Source organism: Mandrillus leucophaeus, unplaced genomic scaffold, assembly GCF_000951045.1.
Source record: "Mandrillus leucophaeus isolate KB7577 unplaced genomic scaffold, Mleu.le_1.0 Scaffold527, whole genome shotgun sequence".
Classification (NCBI taxonomy): Eukaryota; Metazoa; Chordata; class Mammalia; order Primates; family Cercopithecidae; genus Mandrillus; species Mandrillus leucophaeus.
Genome location: NW_012105664.1, coordinates 664301 through 688599, shown reverse-complemented (window position 1 = coordinate 688599; position 24299 = coordinate 664301). Strand labels below are relative to the sequence as shown.

The window sequence follows — 24299 nt, the reverse complement described above, 5'->3', positions numbered from 1 at the left end:
TAGCCTCAGCCACATCCTGAGTCAGAGATATGCTGACTCTGGAGGAGTTGGCTCCTTCTTGGGCATCCGAAAGGCAGTGGGAGCCCTAGAGAGGAGAACAAGGAGTAACTCCCTGAACCTGTATTTTAAAGCTCCTATCATTAGGGGATGGGTGGAGTAGGAGGCCACATAGACTCTGGTAAGTGAATTACGTTAACTGACTAAATCTCCTCCACAGCACTAAGCTCAGATTGGTGACATTATTAACGCAGGTTTCACATGAGGAAATTGAGGCACATTGTGATTGGCGCCCACCACAGTCACATAGCCCTGCCGCTGCAGCTTATTTCAGAGGTGCTAGCAGGGGATGTTGGCTGTGCTTCCCTGAGATGGGGGTGGTGGGCACAGATGGGCTCGTGCTCACAGGTGCCCCTGGTACCTGGCCTGCCTTCTCTATCTCCTAGGAGTGGGGGTAGGGTGGGGCACTGGGGTCATCTGTTGGACAGGATCCTTACTGCCCTGTTTTCCATCCTGAGGCATATTCTGCCAGCCTTCTGTCTCCAGCCCTGCACCATCCCATACTGTGCACCCTTGGCAAGCATTGAACTCTGTTGTGCCTCAGTTTTGTGGTCTCGATCTCCTCACCTCGTGATCTGCCCGCCCCAGCCTCCCAAAGTGCTGGGATTACAGGCATGAGCCACTGTGCCTGGCCTATTCATTTTTAAATTAGGTTGTGTGTCTTTTTTTTTTTTTTTTTTGAGACAGAGTTTTGCTGTTGTTGCCCGGGCTGGAGTGCAGTGGCATGATCTCGGCTCACTGCAGCCTCCATAGTGGATGTCCTGCCTCAGCCTCCTGAGTAGCTGGGATTACAGGATTATCACACCCAGCGGATTTTTTTGTATTTTTAGTAGAGATGGGGTTTTATCATGTTGGCCAGACTGGTCTTGAACTCCTGACCTCAGGTGATCTACCTGTCTCAGCCTCACAAAGTGCAGGGATTATAGGCGTGAGCCACTGCGCCCAGCCAGTTGTTTATCTTTTTATTGAGTTGTAAAAGTTTTTTTATATGATCTGGATACCATATCCTTATCAGATAGGTAATCTGAAAACATTTCTTTTATGGTGTAGGTTGTCTTTTCACTTGATTATGTCCTTTGATGTATGAGGTTTTTAATTCTGATGAAGTTCAAGTGACTAATTTTTTGATGTTGTTAGTTAACGTTTTTGGTGTCATATCTAAGAATTCATGGCCAAATCCCAGGTCATGAAGATTAATCCCTACATTATCTTCTGAAAGTTTTACAGTTTTAGTTCTTATATTTAGGTATTTGATTCATTTTGAGTTAATTTTTGTGTATAATGTGAGGTAGGGGTTCAGCTTCATTATTTTGCATATATATAGCTACTTGCCCCCAGCATCATTTGTTGAAAACCTTTTTTTTTTTTCCCTCTGTCGCCCAGCTTGGAGTACAGTGGGGTGATCTCAGCTCACTGCAACCTCTGCCTCCCAAGTTCAAACCATTCTCCTGCCTCAGCTTCCCAAGAAGCTGGGATTACAGGCACCCGCTACCACGCCCAGCTAATTTTTTTTTATTTTTAGTAGAGACGGGGTCTCGCTGTGTTGGCCAGGCTGGTCTCAAACTCCTGACCTAGTGATCCGCCTGCCTCGGCCTCCCAAAGTGCTGGGATTACAAGCGTGAGCCACCACGCCTGGCCGAAAAACTATTCTTTAACATCAAATTATTTTTGTACCCTTGCCAAAAATCAATTGACCATATATATAAGGGTTTATTTCTGGACTCTATTCTATCCCGTTGGTCTCTATATCTTTACACCAGTACCACATTGTTTTGATCACTGTAGCTTTGTATTAAGTTTTGAAATTGTGAGTTTTCTCACTTTGTTATTCTCTTTCAATGTTGTTTTAGCTCCTCTAGGCCCTTTGCAATTCCATATGAATTTGAAAATCAGCTTTTCCGTTTCTGCTAAAAAGGCTTTTGGAATTTTGGTAGGGATTGTATTGAATTTCAAGTTAATTATCTTTTAAAGAGATTTAAATAATAAAAATAAGTATTTTACGTTTGCCTATTTAATTACCATTTCTTCCATGTAGATATAGATTCCATATGGTGTTATTTTTCTTCTGCCTGAAGGATTTTATTTAACGTATCTTTAAATACCAATGCAGATCTGCTGTTGATAAATTCTTTCAGCTTTTGTACGTCTGCAGTATTTCACCTCTATTTGTGAACAGTTTTCAGTGAGTGTATCATTCTAGTTAAGTTTTTTTGTTTTGCCGTTTAAAAGATGTTGTTCCACTGTCTCCTGGCTTGTTAGAGAAATCAGCTGTCATTTAACTTTGCTCCTCTTGAGTCATGTATCCTTTTTCTTCTGGCTGATTTTAATATTTTTATTGTAAAATTGGTTTTAAACAATTTTATGTTATGGCCTTGGTGTAGTTTTCTTCATATTTCTTGTGCTTGGGTTGACAAGCTGCTGATGTCTGTGGGTTTATAATTTTCATCAAATTTGGAAAATTTTCAGCTCTGATTTCTTCAATTTTTTATTTTCCTGTTTTTCTCCTTTGGGGACTCCAATTAGTCCTTATGTAAGACTTCCTGAAATTGTGTCATACTTCACCAATGCTCTGTTCGAGTTTTGCTTTTGTCTTTTAGCCTTTTTTCTCTGTGTTTCATTTTGGATAGTTTGCTGTGGTTTTTCAAGTTGACTAATCTTTTCTTCTGCGTTGTTTTATCTGCTGTGAATCCCATCTGCTGTACTTTTCGTCGCTAGAAGTTCTGTCTGGATCTTTTTCTGTCTTCCTCATTCGTACACCTTTGCCTAAAGTGGTTAGTGATGGAATGCCGGGCAGTGGACCTCACCTGTTGGGAGATGGATGTTTTTGTATTCCTTCATGTGTTCTTGAGCTTTGTTCTGGGATGTAGTTAAGTGACTTGGAATCAGATCGGTCCTTTCAGGTTTTGTCTTTAAGCTTTACTCTGTGGTATCAGAGCAGATTTAATCCAGACGAATTTTGTCAGGCCCTGGGAGTGCTCCCCTGCTGCCTGTGCATCAGGAGGGCTCTCCTGTGGCTGGTGGGAGCAGGTGCTGTTTTTGGCTGGTGTAAATGGTGGGGATTGCTTTCTCTGCCCTTCTCAGTGGTCCTTCAGTGACTTCCTCAGCTCTGTGCTGCCTGGTCCTCAGTGGAGATTCTGGCCCTCTGTGTGCAGGTCTGCCTAGCTTGGCTGCCCTGCTGCCATCTTCCAGTCCCTCCTTGACAGGGTCTGCCACGCCTTGACTCAGTCTCCCATTTTTCCATGGCTGGGAAGTTCTCTTGCTGGAGGGGGCTCCTGGAACTCCCCTGATCTGTCCCTCACTATCTAGTGCCCATGACGTGAAAACCACTGCTTATTATTTATTTATGTTCTGTCATTGTCTGGTTTTTTTTTTTTTTTTTTTAAGTTTTCACAGAGAAGGTAGTCCTAATTTCTGCAACAATCTTGTCTTGGCTGTAGGCGGAAGTCTCTATCTCAGTGTGTTTGAAAAGCTGCCCAGGAGTGTTCGTGGGCCCCGGGCTGGGAGCTTAAGCAAAGGAAAAGATCCAGGGCTCAGGCCAGGAGGCCCAGACTTGAATGTCGTGTCATGGCATTTAGCTGTCATACCTGGAGAAAGCTTCTGAGGTGATGTGTGCATCCCCAGCTCCAGGCTTGTGGGCGTATTCTGAGCAGCCATGTGTGCTGGACCCTTCAGTTGGGTCCCGCCTGCTTGTCAGAAGGCCCAGATGGTCTGGTGCTGCCCATGCCGCCTGCAGCCTGTGGACCCCTCACTCAGTGAGGGACTTGGGGCCTGGCTGCCACTTGGGTGGGGAGCCCACAGTTGGGGCCAGTTCCATGTCTGGTTTCCATTCTTGTGGCCTGGGGCTGGGCAGGGTGGATCAGGTGCTGTGTAGACATCATGATTTGGTCCTTCCTTGGGACTAGGATAAGAACAGAGCAGAAATCACTGCGCTGACCCGACTGCCTTGTGGAAGAACGGACATCTTCCACAGAGTGGTGGTATGTTGATGGGTGGGGCAGGTGAGCAAGACCCAGCCTCCGCAGAAGTGTGGGTGCCATGGACGTCTGTACATCCACAGCAGGGGTGTCCATGACAGTCCGGAGTCCCCACGTGGAGTCCCAGTGCCAGCACCAGTCTTCCTGCTGGGCTGTGTTGTCCTGTTAGCCTTGTTTAGGGGTGTCCCCCACAACACCACGAGACACACACACACAACACATACCTTATAGCACGTGTCACCACACCTGCCACAGCACATGTGTGCTCTTCCAGGCAGGATCCTGTGATCCTCACAGTGCTGTGAGATCAGTCTGTCTTCCCCTTGATGCTCCTATTGGTCCCATGAGACTCTGGACTCAGACTAGACCCTGGTTTCTTTTGCCAGTCTCCTGGTGGGAGGAAATGAGTTACTCTTTGCTTTGATTTCTTGAAATTAGAAACTGTCCTGCTTAGTAACATCCTTATTCATGGTTTTGTACATTTTCCCTATTTTCTTGGACTGAATTCTTAGATTTAATATTAAATAGTAAATGAGTGAAAAATGCTCCTTTTTCTCTCTTAGGGAAACAAAGTCATCCACTTTCAGTTGCATCTCTCTTGATCTTGTTTTCTGCCATGAGCCAGGATTACCGTAAAAAGATAAGGTCTCCCTTAAGAACTCTGTGGTGGGGTGGCCAGTGAGACAGGGGCTGCTGGGGGTGACACACTGCGGGCCCTCTGCCCTCTACCCATGGAAGCCCTGTCCTGCCATGCCAGCTATGTGGGGGTAGTGGGCAGTGGGAGGGAAGGAGGGCGATGGCACCTGCTTGGAGGCTGGGCCACTCGCCTGGGGTATACACGATGGGAGGCCGGCTGGCCTGGGTTTTTGGGCATGGACATGACACAGCTGTCGTCTCTCGGGTGCGTGGGCAGGTGGTCACCCTGGGCTAGGCGAGCACGCCTTTCTGGTCGATCTCACCCATAAGGCTGCTCCCTGAGCCCCAGGGCCCTACACTTCTTTGCCACATGCAGCCCCCGCACCCCTTGTTCCTCACCCCTCTGGAACATGCTGGTATGTTGGCCTCTGAGCCAGGAACTGGGCAGAGTGGGTGGCACACTGTGCTGGCCTCTGTCTAATTCTTACCATCACTGCCGTCCTTGGGACTGGGGCTCTGACTGCTCAGCCCAGGTCTCTCCCAGGCGTGAAGGATGAGCCAGCATCAGGCAGCAGGATGGACAGACTCCCTCTGCCCTTCATATGTGGTGGCTGGCGTGCCATCTGGGGTGGGAGGAGGTAGGAGCTGTGTGGGAGCTCCCTCCGCCGGCCCCAGCTGCTGTCACACATGCCTGCTGCGGCTCCCTGACTCCAGTACTTGTCTTGCCAGTGCAGACACTGTTCCTCAGAGACCAGGCTTTCTCTTATTTTGGTGAAGCAAATGAATCTTGGGTGCAGCTTGTTGCGTTTGCATGTGTGCAAACCATAGGCACGTCACAGATGCACCTCCCAGGGCGGGGGCCCTCCCTTCAGGCCCACAGTCCCCATCGTTGTTGGCTGTTGTTCTGCAGCATGAATGTCGCCTGTGAGCTGAGTCTCTATCCTTCAGTGCCCCTGGGAGGCCCACCTGACAAGTGTTTTGTCTCCTGATGCAGGCCTTTGGACAAGCACACACGAATCACAAGAAGGTGGCTGCTGACGGAGAGAGCCGGGAGGAGAGCCTGATCCAGGAGTCGGCCTCCAAGGAGCAGTACTACGTGCGGAAGGTGCTAGAGCTGCAGACGGAGCTGAAGCAGTTGCGCAACGTCCTCACCAACACGCAGTCGGAGAATGAACGCCTGGCCTCCGTGGCCCAGGAGCTGAAGGAGGTGAGGGGGTGAGGAGGGGCCTACTCTGTGGCTGCAATAGTGCCACCAGGGTCACATAGCAGGTGTGCCTGGTGGGTGGCTGGGCTGGGCTGGCCTCTGGGGATGCTGCAGCTGGCTGGGCTGTCTTGCTTTCCTTGTCTCATCCTCCACTGCCCATGTGGCAGAAGGGAGAGAGATGGACCCATGAGTTCCGCTGCATCTGGCTTGCTTCCATGTCACTAGTGAAGCAAGTCCCATGAGCAAGTCCAGAGCAGAGAGGTGGTCAGTCAGGGAGGGGTGCGGTTAGCCACTCGTGGAGGCTAAGGGCTGATGCCCATGGCGCACTCCTCGTCATTGGACTCCCCCCTGCCCTGGGAATGTTTTGTGTCATTCAGGGCCTGCATTATGCCCGACTGTAATAAGAACACAAACCCCAAATATTCCATGGAGACTCGAGGTAGGATGTGCGTGTCTGAGAATTAGGGGTGGAGACCACCGCCAGTAGCCCCAGCTGCCACACCCCTGCCTTGAGCACAGCAGAGTGCCTGCAGGGAGGGTCTGGGTGAGTGGTCCCTGGCACTAGAGCCTGTTGGAGTCCTGGGTACCCATGGACAGCCATGGGTACATGGCACAGGCTCTACATCTAGAAATGAAACTGTGGTGTCCGTCCATGAGCTTCTGAACATGAAGTCAGAGGAACCAGCTTGGCTCTTGGGCCCTGACAGGCACAAAGGCCACAGGACCAGCTGCTCATGGCCCTGACACTTAGGCCCTGGAGTCGGGGAGGATTGGGGAGCCCAGGGGAACGATATGGCTAAAGCAGGATTTGGGAAGTTTGCTGTGGGGCGTGGAGCCTGTGCAGTTTGAGCCACCAGGAGGAGGAGAGTCTTCCACTGGGGCAGGTGGGAGGATCGCTGGCTTGAACAGGAGGCTCAGGGAAGGTTGAGTGAGCACCTGAGTGTCTTTCCTCACTGACTGGCACGTATTTTAATTGAGCCCTGCTGGGGCCTCGGTGTCTGTGAACCTGAGGACACAGCATGAGGAAAGCCTCATTCTCCTGGAAGGCATGTGGTAGATATCAGGGGAGAGCCGTACCCCGTGCCTGTCCCTGGGGCAGGGGCCTGTTCACTGTGGGGCTGAGCCAAGGGCAGGAGGAGTGTCGGGAGAGTCCCGCAGGCCTGGGTGGGGCCCTGAAGGAGGCAGGGTCCAGCTTGGGTTTGGTGGTTACACGGGGGAGTGGGCTGTGGGGACAAAAGTGGGGCTGAGATGCCTGTCATGGGGGCAAGAGGGGCCAATGCCCTCTGAGGAAGGGTGAGGCCCCATCACCAAGATGGAGGTGGGATGGTCCCTGGGTTCTGCAAGTGGAGCTGGAAGTTGGCAAGTGAGCTGTAGTCCTCCTGGCCGTGGCCTTTGAGGGTCAGCCCCAAGCTCTCATTGGGAATGGCTGGAGGAGTGGAGCACCAGTCGGTTGGGAATGGGCTGATACTGACTTTGCCTTTCACTGAGACTTGGGGCCTGGCCTAGGCCTTATCTTTAGCCCTGGCCTCTGTTTCCCCATCTGTAAACCGACAGTCTCTGAAGCCCCTTGTAGAGGATGCCCCACAGCTCCTTCACCCCACATTGTCGGAGCACTTGTGGACCCTTGTTCCTGCCACAGGAGCCCCACCCTCTGCAGCAGATAATCTTACTGGAGGTCAGCAGGGCATAGGCCCTGAGGGTGTGCAGTGATTAGGGCTGCTGCTGTTGGCTTAGCATGTCAGTACTGAAGGATACTGCCCTCGGTGCCAGCAGCGGTAGGAATGAGAGGTCAGAGATCGCTGAGGCCGTAGGGGTCCAGGGAGGAGCTTGGCTTGGAGTCAGGGTGGCGAGTCTCAGATTCTGAAGTGGCAGTACATGATCTCATTTCCTCCCACAAGGAGCCCTCTGGTCAGTGGGAGGAGGGGCTGTGTGGCTGGAGAGATGTATCCTTGGCTGCCCCAGCTGCCATCTGTCTGGCCCCTCTATTCCTGAAAAGCGTGTGCAGGTGCTTTCTCCCTAGCTCAGCACATTCCACTCCTTGTCTCTTCCAAGAGACCTATCTCTGGTGGCAGAGGCCAAAGAGGGCTGGGTGGCCCTGCTGGCTTCAGGTGAGACTGGAAATGAGCACAGCAAGTTAAAGATGCTGCAGGTCTTGTGGGGAAGAGAGGGTTTCTGTGGTTCTGTTTGTGCTTCAGGAGGAAATCCTGACACTCCCTGCACACCCCTCAGCCTTCCCTCTCTCTCCTGAGGGTCCCTGCCTGGGTCCCTGGGCATGCTGTGTCCCCCATGCCGGTGTCCCTGCCCTGGCTTGCTGCAGAGCTGTAGAAACCATCCCAGGTCCTCACCTTGGGTACCTGGTTGGGGTGGAGCATCTCTAGGACTGACCTTGTCTCACCAGCACCAGTCCCAGCTGTGAACAACTCTTGTCTTCTGCTGCCTGCTGTTCTGAGCCACTGTGCCAAGCTCCTCCATGCTCCCCTACCCCCCAACATGGCTTTGCCCAATCACTGCCCAAGGCTCACATCTCATGGGTCAGAAAGGGTACATTTGACGATAAAACAACCTTCATTGTATCCTTTGACCCACCACCCTGCTACCCTCAACAGCCCTTCCCCTTTTTCCTCCCTTGTGTCAACTGGTTGTCTGTCCACCTCCACGCCCCAACACACCATGAGGACCTGTGAAGCTTTACAGTAACAAACATACTTGGCATGTGTTGGACAGTTCTGATTGCCTCAGACCTGGTCCTTCTGGTGACCCTACTGGTGTCTTGTCAGATGTGAAGAAACAGAGGTTTGCAAGGTTCCACCATGTGCCTAAGGTGTCCTGGCTGGTAGAGGAGAGGTGCTTTTCAGATCTTGACTCTAATCGCTGTGTATGTGTGGGCCCCACATGTGGGCAGGTCCTCCAGCTTCTCTCCTGCTAGTGAGAGCATCTTTCCTGCCCCGGCCCCTGGCAGGTAGGGGAGCTTCTGAGGACTGACCTGGATGGGGCCTTAGTGGGGATGTGGCTCCATTTCCCAGATGGGGAATCAGAGGCCCAGAGAGCCACAGGAGGCCTGGGGTCAGAGCCAGGTCTCATACACACACCAAGATCTTTCTTCATATTTGCCCCAAGAAGGAGTAGGGTGAAGGGGCTACCCTAGGCCGTCAAGGCAGAGATGAGAGTGTCCTGGGGTTGAGGTCTGGTGGGGACAGGAGAGACGGCAGCCGACCCCCTGCGGAGTGGCTCCTTGAAGCAGGCAGTTGTCACACCCTGCTTGCTGATGAGCCATCTGAGGTGTGGGGATCCCACAGAAGGGGAGCTGAGATGGGACCCTGGTGGTCAGCTGCAGGCCTGTGCTCCCACCTCCTTCATCTGGGCTGCTCGGCCACACACAGCAGAGTTTGTCCCCTGTACTCCTTTGGGCTGACATCAGACAGGCTCACTGGGAGAAGGTGCTTACTTGAGGGAAAACTAAACCCCATGGCGACCAGTCAGCCTGTTTGAGCCCTTGGCAATTGGGCGTGTGCTGGATGGAGGTGCTACGTGGCAGGCCAGATGAGCCTGGCTGCCTACGCCCAGTGGTGTGGGCATGAAAGCACAGTGTTTGTGTCCTACAGCATCAGCAGAGATGGTGCCATTGTCACCCACGGCATGGTATGGCCAGGCCAGCATTTGACATGGGTGTGCCTCTGTGTTCTGGGTTTGGCAGTGGTGCAAGGCAGAACTCCTAGTACACCTTGCCTGGGCCAGGTGGTGAAGGACCCTGAGGACTCACATGGGCACTGCCAAGGGAACAGAAGTCTCGTGTGTGCCTCTGGGGGACCCTAATGCTATGAGGCATCCAGCCAGGCTCTCTGCTTCAGTCTTTAGTTGGGCATGTCACTGTCTCTCTGCCCAGGCACATGGAAGCTTCTTGGCCCTCTCTTCCCACTGCCTGGAGCACCTTCTAGGTTTGTTGATCTTGACTGGCAGGCCTGGGAGAGTTGGTGGGAGTTAGACCTTCCCCTCAGCTTCCACTCCACCTGAGGAGCCAGCTGGGTGACCGCGTTGAATCAGGTGGCACATGTTTGCACACCTCTTGCAGACTGCTTGCTTGCCGGTTAGCAAGGAGAAAGCAGGAATTGGAGAAACTTTTCTGGCATAGAGGTGCCCAAGTCCCCAGCTGGGGTGTGGAGAGCCTGGGTGTGACTTGGCTTGTGTAGCTCCCCTAGGCACACTCGTGGGGAGCGCTGCACTCGCTGCAGTCTCACTAACAGGAGAGAGGCTGGAGAGCCTGTCCACTCCCCATCCACTCCTCGTGTAGCCACTGTGGGGCTGGCCCTGGTGGTGGCTGTGCTGGTGCAGCTTTCTCTCCCTTCATCCCAGCATGCAGCTTGCTCACTTTCTTCTCTGGTACGAGGCTTTGCCAGGCCTTCTCTTTCTCCCTGTATGGTATCTCTGTTTCTTTTGGTGTCAGCTTTCTGTCACTTACTTGGATCACTTACAATGAGAGGACTATGTCTGTGTCCATTTGCTGTAGATTTTAAGTGTAATCTTTGTGAATAGTAAGCATTTGTCAGTAGTACTTGCTGTATATCGCTGACTCTCTTCCCCTCTCTGTTGCATTCCTTTTTTCCTTTGTTTTGGGGAGGGATGTCCTATTTCATTTTGCTAACCCAGTATGACTGTTTTGTGTGTACTTGCGTGGGATCTTGGAATCTTGTCTATAAAGCATGTTCCATTCAGTTGAGCACACACATGTGACCAGGAGAAACCATAGCATGAGCCAAGAGAATAGTGCAAGAGGTGGACGAAGCTGTGGGGCCCGCAAGATGGGCAGGGCTTCTGGCTGAGAGTCCAGGAGGGCTTTGGAGCAGGGGTGGTGGTGGTCTGGGGAGCCAGGCCTTTGCAGATACACAGGGAGGCAGCTGGGTCAGCAGAGTACAGGGAGGAGATAGAGAGTTTGTCAAGGGGATGATTTCGTCCCTGGGGGACATTGGCAATGTCTGGAGAGGAGATGGCTGTGTCTGGTGGGCAGAGGTCAGGGATATGCTAAACATGTAATGTACAGGCCAGCTCCCATCACAAAGAAGAAACATCCCTGAATGTTGCTAGGGCAGCGGCTGAGGGGCCCAGGTCCCTGGCTTATGGCAGCAAGTTGGAATTCTGCCTTGATTGCATCCTGTTCGCCCCAACCCTGCACAAGCCTCTCCCATGACATCTCTTGGCTCCTTATGGGCAACTTACAACCCAAACTAAATTTTAACAGCTTTATTGAGATAATTTATGTCTCATATAGTTCACCCACATAAGGTGTACAATTCAGTGTATTTTATTAGAGTCACATATATGTGCACCATTCCACAATCTTAGAACAGTTCATTGCTCCAAAAAGAAAACCCGTTTCAGTCACTCCCCATCCCCCTCCCTAGCTCCTGGCAGCCACTAACCTACTTTCTGTCTCTATGAATTTGCCTATTCTGGACATTTCATGGAAATAGAATCATACAATGCATGGCCTCTCGTGACAGGCCTTCTTTCACTCAGCAGACTGTGTTCACGGGTCATTCATGTTGTAGCATGTGTCAATACGTCATTCCTTATTGTGGCTGAACAACATTCCATTGTGGAGAGACCACATTTTGTTTATTCATTCGTCAGTCGATGAACACTTGGACTGCTTCCACCTTTTGGCAAAATGAACGCTGCTGCTGTGAACATTTGTGGACCAGTTTCTCTGTGGGCATGTGTGCATTTCTCTGGGGTAGACACTCTGTGTTTAACAGTTTCAGCACCTGCAGGCTGTTTGCCACAGCACTATACCCTTTATATGCCCATCTGCACACTACTGTGTACATGCCCAATCATAGAAGGCAGGAACTACTTTTAACCCCATTTTAATGTAAAGATGAAGAAGCCAAGGGTTGGAGCAGGTAGTCACTTGTCAGCGGTTCCCAGCCGAGAAGGGCTGAGGGGATTTACTCTGGAAACTTTGTAGTCCGCCGTGCACTCTGGCACACTGCTCTGGGCTCCTTCTCCTTTCCAGGCAGTCACACTAGCACCTGCAAGCCTGGGCTCTTGAGTTCTGGCTGTGTGGCTAGCCATGGCGTGCCTGCCTGTTCTGAGCCCCTCTCGTGCCCTGTGGAGGCTGCTCACACCTGCCTTTCCCTCTCCCTCAACAGATCAACCAGAATGTGGAGATCCAGCGTGGCCGCCTGCGGGATGACATCAAGGAGTACAAATTCCGGGAAGCTCGCCTGCTGCAGGACTACTCAGAGCTGGAGGAGGAGAACATCAGCCTGCAGAAGCAAGTGTCTGTGCTCAGACAGAACCAGGCGAGTCTTGGGCCTGTGGGGTGGAGGTGGCACGTGGGTTAACTGGGCCTCGAGGCCTCTCCCTGTTGCGAAGGGTTCCTGTCTCATTCCGCACACCTGAGTCCCAGGGCCAGCTTTCCCACTGTGGAGGCAGAGGGTACACTTGGTGGGACCCAGACCCTCCAAAAGATGAAACTCTGGCTGCAGTGTTTGCTGACGTTGACCAGGCTGAGGTGTCCCAGCCAACAAAAATGAAAACAAAAATCTGAGAGGTGATGAAGAGGCTACACCAGAAAACCCCAGACTGGACTTTGAGACTCTCTCCCCATCGCGTGCTGACCATGAGGCCTGCAGTATTCCTGTGTCTCTGCCTGTGACGGGGACGAGGAAGGTCCTCTCTCTGATGGGGATGAACAGACACCCCTCTGTCTCTTATGAGGTCTCAGAGGGACCCCTCTCTGACAGGGATGAGCAGGGTCTCTGCCTGTGACAGAGATGAATGAGGAGGGTCCCTTTCTGTGATGTGACTAAATTATCACGTGCTCTGCTGTTCTGCTGCCACTCAAGGCCTGAACTTGCTCTTCTGTCTCCAAGAGCCACAGTCCTGCATGGTGGGGAATGGGAGTCTTTCTCTCAGGAAACCCCAAAACTTCCCCCAGAACGCCATGGATGTCTTCCTGGCTTTCCTCAAATCCTCTACCACCGAAATCCTCTGAGTCTCGCCATCAGGGAATGTGGTATTTGTGCCCGGAGGAGGAAGCTCATGTGTTTGTGCAGAGCTCCTAGCCCGGTCCCTCTGTGACAGCTTGTGCACATGAACAGTCTTAGCCGCTGTCTACATTGTAAGTACCATTTGGTCGTTGGTGCTGCTGTTGACAGAGCCCAGCGCACAGTGGCCTTAGGAGAAGCGAAACTGAGGCTTGAGGCGACCCTGTCCTCGGGTTGGCGCTCAGTGGAGTCTGACTCTCTCCCTGTCTGGGATTCCTCACCTCCCCATTTGTGTGCTGAGACCGAGGGCTCCACCCACCTCCTGTGAGCACACCTTGGATGTGGTAGTAGGTGTCCCTTCCGACCCAAGACCGCAGAGATGTGCTCAGCACTTCCTGTTACTGGTTTGTTTCTGATTTTTTTTGCCCAAATATTACAGAAAAATAAGAAATCGTTTTAGAAATTGCCCACAAATTCTGAACCTCCACATCAGGCATCATTTTCTATCTACTTTTGCCTTGTCCACCTGCAAATACGATTTTCATGGAGACAAGACTTTGATGTTGCTTTTCCCACCTACCTTCGAGCTCCTCCAGGTCTGGGTGTCATGTGCGTGTGGAGGTTTAGTAGCTGAGATGTTCTGCCTTGGGGGGCGTTTCTGTTCCTTCATTTTGAAATATGATCAGAAGTCATGATCACAGCACACATTGAAATGCATTTTTATGTATCTTAAGATATTTAGTTAACTGTTAATGTTAATGAAATAACTTTATAAAATTTTAAATCAGCATGCACTTGGTAATATTTGTGAATGGCTTAATACAAGGTTGGCAGCCTTCTATGGGTGGATGTGTGTTGTTCTTGGTGCATCTCCACATGTACAGTCCTGGCTTGGGGCCACCTCAGACATTTGTGTTCCCTTCCCAATGTCTGCTGATCCCAAGGTCGGTGGGTTGGGCTGAGGCTTTTGTTGCATTCGCATCTCATGCCCTGGAACCTTCTTAGCATCCACATCTCTGAGCAGGGGAAGTAGTCTTGGCCTGGACAGGCTCCCTCCCTTCCCAGGATGGCACTTCACCTGGCGTTTCACCTTGTACTTCATGGGTGGCTGGAGTTGGTGTGCTGGTGTGTTTTCTTCATTTATGGGGCCTAAAAGGAGCTTCCATGTTGCCTTGACGCAAGAGCGTTGACTTCTTTTCCCAGGTGGAGTTTGAGGGCCTCAAGCATGAGATCAAGCGTCTGGAGGAGGAGACCGAGTACCTCAACAGCCAGCTGGAGGATGCCATCCGCCTCAAGGAGATCTCAGAGCGGCAGCTGGAGGAGGCACTGGAGACGCTGAAGACGGAGCGTGAGCAGAAGAACAGCCTGCGCAAGGAGCTGTCACACTACATGAGCATCAATGATTCCTTCTACACCAGCCACCTGCATGTCTCACTGGATGGCCTCAAGTTCAGTGACGATGCTGCTGAGCCCAACAACGATGCCGAGGCTCTGGTCAATGGCTTTGAGCACGGCGGCCTGGCCAAGCTACCACTGGACAACAAGACCTCCACGCCCAAGAAGGAGGGCCTTGCACCGCCCTCCCCTAGTCTCGTCTCCGACCTACTCAGTGAGCTCAACATCTCCGAGATCCAGAAGCTGAAGCAGCAGCTTATGCAGGTGAGCAGGCAGCGGGGCCTTCGGCACACTGTGCCCACTCCAGCTCTGCAGGGCGCACTGAGCAGTGCCTACCTGACTCTGCTGATGTTAACTTTCCCTTTTCCTTACATTGATTTTATCTCCTGCTTCATGACCATAAATGGAACTCCAGGAGCACACATAGAAGAGTCCCAGAGAAGTGGTTTCCTGGCACTACAGCACCCACATTGCTCCCCTGTTACCTACATGGTGTCAGGGTGAAGTGATGAGACACTGGCCCCACATGTGGTCCCTGCACGCAGGCCAGGTGTCAGAGGGGCCCACCAGGGTCACACATGGGCTCATCTCCTGGGACGTGGACCCTGTTGATCAAGGCAACAGAGTCCCGTCCTCTGAAGCAGAGGGCTAGGGCACTAATATTCCCGACTACACACCCAGCCAGCCTAGAGCTCCACTTTCTGAGCCCAGATCCCTTGTAGCATGAGTGGGGAAAGAGCCTGCGTTGAGGGTGACCACCATTACTGGTGACGGGCAGTGTTCTGAGGGCCCAGCATGAGTTCCATCCTTTCCACACCCTGTGTGTCTCTGTCCACCTCACTGACAGCATGACCAAGGAACCTGGGGCTCACAGCCTGCCCTGACGTGGGGTGGGATGTCATTGGGCCATCCTGGGGGTCCTCCAAGCTCTCGGAGTCCATAGCAACTGACATGGTGTCCTGCTGCCTGTGCCTTTGCAGATGGAGCGGGAAAAGGCGGGCCTGCTGGCGACGCTGCAGGACACACAGAAGCAGCTGGAGCACACGCGGGGATCCCTGTCAGAACAGCAGGAGAAGGTGACCCGCCTCACAGAGAATCTGAGTGCCCTGCGGCGCCTGCAGGCCGGCAAGGAGCGGCAGACGGCCCTGGACAATGAGAAGGACCGTGACAGCCATGAGGACGGCGACTACTACGAGGTGGACATCAACGGGCCCGAGATCTTGGCCTGCAAGTACCACGTGGCCGTGGCTGAGGCTGGCGAGCTCCGTGAGCAGCTCAAGGCGCTGCGCAGCACGCACGAGGCTCGTGAGGCCCAGCACGCCGAGGAGAAGGGCCGCTACGAGGCTGAGGGCCAGGCGCTCATGGAGAAGGTCTCCCTGCTGGAGAAGGCCAGCCGCCAGGACCGCGAGCTACTGGCCCGGCTGGAGAAGGAGCTGAAGAAGGTGAGCGACGTCGCTGGTGAGACGCAGGGCAGCCTGAGTGTGGCCCAGGATGAGCTGGTGACCTTCAGTGAGGAGCTGGCCAATCTCTACCACCATGTGTGCATGTGCAACAATGAGACGCCCAACCGTGTCATGCTGGACTACTACCGCGAGGGCCAGGGCGGGGCCGGCCGCACCAGCCCCGGGGGCCGCACCAGCCCTGAGGGGCGTGGCCGCCGCTCACCCATCCTCCTACCCAAGGGGCTGCTGGCTCCTGAGGCCGGCCGAGCCGATGGCGGGAGCGGGGACAGCAGCCCCTCACCTGGCTCCTCACTGCCGTCACCCCTGAGTGACCCACGCCGGGAGCCCATGAACATCTACAACCTGATTGCTATCATCCGCGACCAGATCAAGCACCTGCAGGCAGCCGTGGACCGCACCACGGAGCTGTCACGCCAGCGCATTGCTTCTCAGGAGCTGGGCCCTGCCGTGGACAAGGACAAGGAGGCGCTCATGGAGGAGATCCTCAAGCTGAAGTCGCTGCTCAGCACCAAGCGGGAGCAGATCACCACGCTGCGCACTGTGCTCAAGGCCAACAAGCAGGTGAGACGCCAGGCGGCAGGGCCACTTGTCACCCACTGCTGGCCTCAGGGTGTTTCCCCTTGGCCTCCTTCCTACCCCTGCCATGGGGCCCCCCAGGCCTGCGTCACCACCAGGCAAAGCCAGCCCACAGTAGCTTGACCGCCTGCTCTCCCCTGCTCAGGGCCCCCAGCTGGGAGGGTGGAGCGGGCAGGTGGGCCTGAGGGCCCCTCAGCAGAGCCGCTCAGCCAGTGAGAAATGCCGCTGCCATTCACTCACTGTGACTGCCTCATAGTGCTTCCTGATGCTGGCGGGAAAATGTGTGAGAGCCGTAGTCTGAGCTGTGGAGAGTGATTGTGGGGCTTCGTGGGGGTCCTGTAGGCAGGTTTGGGGGCAGTCCCTCCTCTGCCAGTCAGAATCAGCAGGTGGGACTCCCCATGGCGTAGCTGCTGGAGTCCATCCCCAGGGTTTGTCAGAGGGAGGGGCCTCCCAGGAGCTCTCTTCCCAGGCACCGCCACCACTTCAGACCAGGGCTCCCCTTCCTACTCCCAGAGCACCTCTAGGCTGACTTCACGCCTCTCACTTTTCTACCCTACACATCTGTACCCCAGACAGCCGAGGTGGCCCTTGCCAACCTGAAGAGCAAGTATGAGAATGAGAAGGCCATGGTTACCGAGACCATGATGAAGCTGCGCAATGAGCTCAAGGCCCTCAAGGAGGACGCAGCCACCTTCTCCTCGCTGCGTGCCATGTTTGCCACCAGGTAACCGTGCTGCTGTCGGGCCCTCCCCCCTTCCCTGAGGCCAGCTGTCCTCAGCACTTGCCTCTGAAACCCTTAGCCTCTCACTGCCTTATACTGAGGCCTGCAGCCCTGCCTAGTCAGTGGCTGTGCCCAGCTCCACTGGGGCCAACATGGTACAAGGTTGGGGAAGCATGGCCCCTGGCACATCTCTGGCATACTGGTGCTCAAGTTGGTGACAAGAAAGGGTGAGGCGATATGGGGGCCACATGGGGTTGGTTTCCTCCGAGGTCACCTCAGTTTCCTCCGAGGTCACGCAAGCAGGTGCTGGAGCGTAGCGCATGCCTGGCAGGTGACCACATGTGGCCGGGGATAGCAGAGCGTGTGTGATCCTTTTTCTGTTCCTTTCGCACCTAGCGCAGCCCCCAGGAGCCTGGTTCTGTGGCGCTGATTCGATTTTGCTGTGATTGAAAGCACAGCAGGCCCAGGCTTGCCTCTGCTTTGCATATATGGAGACTGAGGGCAGAGGGGCTGAGGAGAGCAGATTCTGGAGTGGATGGGCCAGAGTTGCAGAGCTCCAGGGGGTGCTTGGGCTCCCACCCCTTGGATCCAACATTTCCAGGGACTGACTTGGGGCCAACAGGTGACACAGGAGTCCTGGCCTTTTCTCTCATGAGGTATTCGCCCCCAAGAACTTGGCCATATGGCACAAGTATGCATTTATGTTTGTAGAATCAGAAGGAGGATTACCCTCCTGGCTGGAGCAGGTCACTGCTGGGGTCCACAGTTCGGGTCCCACCTGTGTGCATAGCCCTGTACCTCTTCGTCATTGTGACCACTGGGTAGTCACCTCCCATCCCCCACTTTGCCAGTCTGGGGAAGGTGAGGAGAGGGCCTTGGGGCTTGGAGGAGACCAGCTTTCCTTCCTCCTCTGTGGTGGGTCTCTTAGTAGTGGACTCTGGGTGGGCTGCCCCTGGTGGGTGCACACCCCTCCCTGGCTGGGAGTCAGACCCCAAGGCTGGGAATCGAGGCTCCCTAGGTGTTCATGGGCCTCTGTGGGGCAGGTCCTGGTTCCAGCATCTTCCCAGGTGCTCCCTGACAGGTGCCCCCATCTGTCTTTCATCTTCCAGAGATGGGTAGTGCCACCTGCTGGGTCATATTGGGATAGCACCATGGGGCCAGCCCTGCATGGGGGACAGCCAGGCCCACCATGGGCGCAGCAGATAACCTAGATGTTTCCTTTTTGTGGGTGAGCAAGCTGAGGATCTGAGCTGGACAGGGTGGGAACTGCACATAGGGCCTGCTTCTCTCAAGCCTGGTGCCAGGCACTCCCAGTTTCTCGGTATCCCTGCAGGCCCTGCCAGGGCGGGGTATGGACTAGGAAGAGGCCCAGGGTTTCTCTGGAAGCGTCTTGTCTTTCTGGGAAAGAACTTGGGAAAAAATTCCACAGTTTCTCAGCATCTGGCATGTAAATCCTACCTTTTAAAATTTGTTTTATTTTAAAAGTTAACTTTTCAGATGGAGCCAAGATTTTGAACCTGCAAGGATCACAGCTCAGTGTGTGTCCTCAAAAGGGTGGGCAGCAGAGTCCTTGGAGAGGGTGCTATCCAAGGGCCAGTTCCTGGCAGGTGGGGACAGGCAGGGTGGGGTGCGTGTGGGCAGGGTGGGGCTGCGCTCAGTGCCTGCACAGCCTTACCACCCTGGGAGCCCCGGGGTTTAACCCGCCCTGTGTCTCTACCAAGCCCCACCCATATGGGACATGTGGAGGAAGGGCATCCAGGGACACATCACACCCTCCCACAGCTCCGCACCGGGTTTTGGGATGAAGCTATCGATGGCATCCACACACATGGTTCCTTGGCTCCGGTCAGTGCTCAGCACAGACTGACGAAGCATCGACCTTGGGAACAAGCCCAGTCCTGCTTAGGTTTACGTCCACACCCTAGAAGCCATGGCGTCTCCATGTCTTGATGCCCCAGGCCACCTCGAGGCCTTTTAAGTGGGGAGCGCACCTCCTAGAAGCAGCCCAGTCACTGAGGGGCATAGCCTCTCTGTAAGCACTACATGCTGCTGAATGAGCACAGCAGCCCCTCCCCTACAAAACCACAAAGCTCAAGCCAGCCTCATAGGGCTGCCCTGCCTGGGCCCAAGCCTCCCTCTCACCCTTATCAGGGATTTGTCCGAGCAAAGCCTGTGCTAAAATAAGCCAGAATAATTCTCCCCCACCCCCACCCTCCAGTCCAGAGGCCACACCGAAGGATGGCTCTGGTGCAGGCCTCTCAAAGGGCTGCACAGCCTAGCCCTGCCCCGCCCTGCTCTCCTCTGCTCGGCTCTGCTCACTCCTCAGTCATGTTTTTGGTACCCACAGGTGTGACGAGTACATCACACAGCTGGATGAGATGCAGCGGCAGCTGGCGGCCGCCGAGGACGAGAAGAAGACGCTGAACTCGCTGCTGCGCATGGCCATCCAGCAGAAGCTGGCACTGACCCAGCGGCTGGAGCTGCTCGAGCTGGACCATGAGCAGACCCGGCGTGGCCGCACCAAAGCTGCCCCGAAGGCCAAGCCAGCCACCCCGAGCGTAAGTCATGCCTGCGCCTGTGCCAGCGACAGGGCCGAGGGCACCGGGCTGGCCAACCAGGTGTTCTGCAGCGAGAAGCACAGCATTTACTGTGATTAGGGGCTGTGGGGCGCCGCACGCTGCAGCTAACATCTGCTTCACCTCAACTAACCCAGCAGCAGCGGGACAGCGGCGCTAGGTCAATCTTAACGTGACTAATGCACAGAGGGTAGGATTCTAGCCGAGGCGCCATGGGGCGTGTGCATCAGCAGGACACTTGTGAGAGCTTTGTGTCGCTTCTCACTCCTCAAAGCCCCCTCAGGAGCACCCAGTCCTCAGCTGCTCTCGTAGGTGGGGGTCAGAGGTGGGGATAGAGCTGCACATTCTTGCAGCAGATGTGTGATGACAGCATCTTCTAAGCCCTGGGCACCCTTGGGGAAACCCAAGGGAAGGAGTCCTGGTCCTGCTCCCTCAGCACCCAAATGGGGCAGAACCTGAGTTGAAACTTGCATGTTCCTCGCATGTGTCTAATGTCAGCGCTAGAAAGCAGTTTTAGGAGGTTCCAGCTTGCAGTATAGGTACTGCTTCAGAGGACGGCTCTGCACTTGGCATAGTTTCATGGAAAGGATTATGTTGTAGTTTATGCACTATCTCACTGCAAATCATATTCAGGACAGAAGTGCAGAATTTCTTCCCCAAGCCCAGAGAAGAGCAGCCCTGAGCCCCTGTATTCTGCTGGCCAGACACACATGGCAGAGACACAGCTGACCATAACCCAGGAATCCAGAGCTCGGTTTTACATTTCTGAGATCAGGATGCTTGTCTAGTGGCCTGTGAGGTGACAAATGGGCAGGGCCCAAGGCCCCAGGTTTTCATTTTTCATGAGAAAAGCTGTCCAAGTGCCTGGCCAGACCTTGGTCCTTAGTGCAGAGCCTGTCCTTTTGTACTTGGGGTGACCTCAGCAGCCAATTATCTGGCTGTCCTTAGGGGGTTCAGTCCCAAAGACATGGGGCTTTGAAAACCCTAGTCTGAAGTCTGAGCCACCAGGGGCTTGGCTGGGTTGGACACCCACAGTTGTAGCCAGAGCCTAGCCTGGTGCTGGGAAAGCTTTGCATGGGGCCAGGGCCAATTGTCAGGATTCACAGGTAGGAGATGTTTAGGTCTCTTTATTTAGTGCAATTTGGGGAATGGCAACAGAGAAAGAGGAAAGGTAGCTGTAGGGCTCTCCCATTTCCAGAGGCTCCATCCACACCAGAGCTTTGGCATCAGGCCGCCTGCCTTCCCACATTCTGAGCAGAACTTTTCTCAGTATTTTTCTCCCGATCACCCCGTGGAACCAGCTGGACCTGAGGCTGCAGTCTTCTCCCCTGCAGGCTGCTTGCCTTGTCTCTCATGCGGAAGAGGCATTCGAGTTACCTGGTGAGAGACCGTGTTGCCCCCTCCCACAGCTGTCTACCCTGCGTGCTCTTCCCTTTGGTGCCGAGTATGTCTCGGTCCTCTCCAGACTCCAGGACAGGCCCATGTTATGTTCCCTGCGTGTTCATCCTGGGCCCAGATCCCCCTGCCCCAGCAAGACTCGCAGTGGGATGACTGCTGGCATGCTCACCCTGCACGTGCTTTGCCCTCTCCTTGCAAGCCTGGCACACAGCTTCTCTCCATACTCCTAAGGGGCTTTGCAGACACTCAAGCCACTGGGCTCCCCCTAACACATGCAGGTCTTCTCTTCTGCCAACTAACGTGCTCGCACCCTCCCAGCACGTGGAGAGCTTCAGTTGTCAGATAAACAGGAAGCGACTGATGACCGCTTTCTAACGCTCTCTTTTCTCCCGTTTTCAGCTGTAGAGTAGCTGCCAGGAGGACTTGGCCACCCGGCCCTGTCACACTGCAGCCCCCTCCCCTTCCCTCTCGTGGCCCACAAGGAGGAAGGAAGGGCAACCTAAAAGCCCACTTAGAAACTTTTTGGATATACCACTGCAATTCTTTTCAAAATAGCATTCCCCAAGTTTTTAATGGGAGGAAAAAAAGCTTTAATGTTGAGCATGCTGCGAGCTGCTGCGTGGAAAGGCCTCTGTATGGGCCGAAGACCCTTCTTCCCTGGCTGCCAGGCTCGCCAGGAGCCCGCTGGAAACGCCCACCACGGGGCTCCTTGTTACACATGTTCTTTTTTTATCCGATCAACCTGTGCACTTTTGATATTTTGATATTATATTTGCTTCCTTAATTCCTCGCATAGAGACGGTCTCAGGTGCCGTGGTCTATGCTCGTGGTCCTGTAGCTGTCCGCCTCAGCTCCCACCGTGTTTGTCTGGTGTCAGCACGAGGCAGAGCTGTGTGCTCCGTAGCGTGTAGCTTTAGACTCGGAGATGAGTGCTTTGACCCAGCAAGGAGCCCGGCTACGTGTATCCACGCTGTGGTTCAGCAGCCTTTAGATCATACGGCATTGTGGTTCATGTTTGAAATTACAGATTTTAAATGCCATGTTCATTAAGAAATCCAGGGTATTCAGATTCTGGGGTTTTTCATATTGTATTATTATTATTCTTAGGAATAGTTCAATGTAACAAGAAGAAAACTTGACCTTTGCTCTGGTTAAAACAGTAATAGGCACTTGAAAAAAAAAAGATAAATTATTGAATGAGTAGTATTACCTACAAATTCCAGAATTTTCTGGGTTTTAGGACATTGTGAAGCATGACTGATTAACAGAATTTTATACAACTGTACCAATAAAATTCCAAATTGGAATTGTTTTGTTACTCTGGTTGTTGTGCCAAATTGTGGTACACTTAGAAAATTCTACAGTCGTCGATTTTTAGGGTGTTCTCTTTCAACACCTTTTTGTTAGTAATCATTGCCAGTAGTGCCTTCATCAGTTAAGGGAGGTGTCCCAGCGTAGATCATTCTTGAAAGCGAGCAGGGAAGAGCTAGTGGGCATGCCGAAGGCCAGCGTGGACAGCAGGTGAGGCAGGCGCTCCTCACACCCGGACCTGGGCATCTTCATTGAGGGAAAGAAAACAGTCATTGTGCAAAATTCTGTTAGTCAGTGATTCTTTACTTGCAAATTCAGGGGCTTAGAAAATGAAAGCAAACACAAAACCTTGAGTGTGCTTTGGGAACCAAATGGACCTTCTGGGACAAGCTGAGCAAGCTGTATGAACGCCACGTTTGTGAAGAGCTGAGGGTGTCAGGAGGGCCGACGCTCTGTTGGCATGCGCAGTAGGGGACGAGGGTTAGCCATAGTATTCTTTGCAAATGTGAAAGCGAGACATTATATCTTCTCTTGCTTGGTGTAACTAATCACTGTTAATTTCAGGAAACAGAACTCATTAAAACTCCTTAGTAAACCAGGTCTACATCCTGTTTTGTTTGCTGAGTGAGGTTCGTGGGAGTGGTCAAATTGGTACTCTTGGAGGAAGAAAAACTGTCCTTCCTTCTCCAAAAAAGGAAAAATTATAATAATATAAATGACAAAAATAAAAGAATTCTGTTTCCTGGAATAAGCATTTCTTATTCCTAGTTGTAGGGACTCCTATTTTTACCTTCCGTTACAGTGTTGATTCATAAGAAATATTGTTACATTTGAGATAACTTCATCTGTATGGGGTATTTATTTGCAACGATGTCTGAGTACTGTATTTTTTCTGTGCATTACCTTAGTGTCAGAATGTTGGTCTTTATTTTAAAGTCATATGCATGTTCTCCTGCCAAGGAACCTTTACACAGACCCAAACAAAAAAATAGTAATAATTAAATGCCTTCAATTTCTGAGAAAATGAGGCAGAGCATGGAAAAGGAATAGGAAGGAGAAATTAATTGAGATTTTCAGGACACAGACATGTGATGTGAATGCCTACAAAGCCAGTGCGCATAGGAACAGTGGGCCTGGGTAAAGAGTCACATTGGTAGGACCAATAAAGAATAATAAAAAGACAAAGCACATGTTTGTTCTCTGTGGTTGTTCTGACTCCGTGCTCCAGATGACTGTGGTTTAAGCAAGGCACAGTAATTCCACTGCCTCAGACAACAACAGCAATAAAGCCAGCCTCGCAGGTAACCCTGGTAGTGGGAGCTGGAAGCAGCCTGGGGTCCACCTTCAGGAGAGGGGGGAGGGGTCACGTATATGTGGGGAGGCTGTCACTCCATCCCTGAAGCAGGAATGTGTTCAAGGACCCAGAAGATGAGGGTAGGGAAAGGGTAGAGTTGGTGTCTGGGTGCCTGTGCCAATCAAATACACCACCAGGCAGAAGTGAGCCAGGCCACACTGGGCCATGCGACATTTGTGGGAGTGGAGGGCACAGACAGTGCCCCCTGGACAGAGGCCTGCCCCCAGCGCCCTGACGCCTTATGCCTCTGTCCTCCTCAAGGGTCTTCTGAGGTGCAGCATCAGGTTTGAAGCCACAGCAGCGTGGTGGTGAGAACACATCGTGTATACATAGACTGAAACAAGGAGTAGCCTGCGCCATCCTGATGAGGAGGCAGGGATTCAGATGACGTAGAATCCTTTGCTGTCTAAACTCTCACTCTCTGAACCTAGGAATCACATTTGTCTGTAGGAATATATACACACATACAGTGGGCATGTTCATGTGATTGCTTTTGGGTATGAAAAGGGGACAGTGTCTAGTCAAGGGGACAGTAAATACCAGGGCACACTCCTGCCACCTTCTCACTCGACTGCCTCACTCAGGCCTATGTGGCTTCACTCATGTGTGGCTTCCCTCTGGAAAGCCATCGCAGGCTAGAGTCTCGCT

The 24299-nt window shown here is 53.0% G+C and overlaps 1 protein-coding gene across 1 annotated transcript; it reads left to right on the top strand.

Moving 5' to 3' along the window:
- Positions 1-5655: 5655 nt before the first annotated feature.
- BICD2 (bicaudal D homolog 2 (Drosophila)) lies at positions 5656-23487 on the top strand. The gene is made up of 7 exons (XM_011996873.1): positions 5656-5874; positions 12018-12170; positions 14061-14516; positions 15233-16276; positions 16864-17015; positions 19360-19570; positions 21386-23487. The coding sequence occupies exons 1-7, from the start codon at positions 5656-5658 to the stop codon at positions 21389-21391; spliced, it is 2241 nt and encodes a 746-aa protein (XP_011852263.1). The 3' UTR covers positions 21392-23487.
- Positions 23488-24299: the final 812 nt, after the last annotated feature.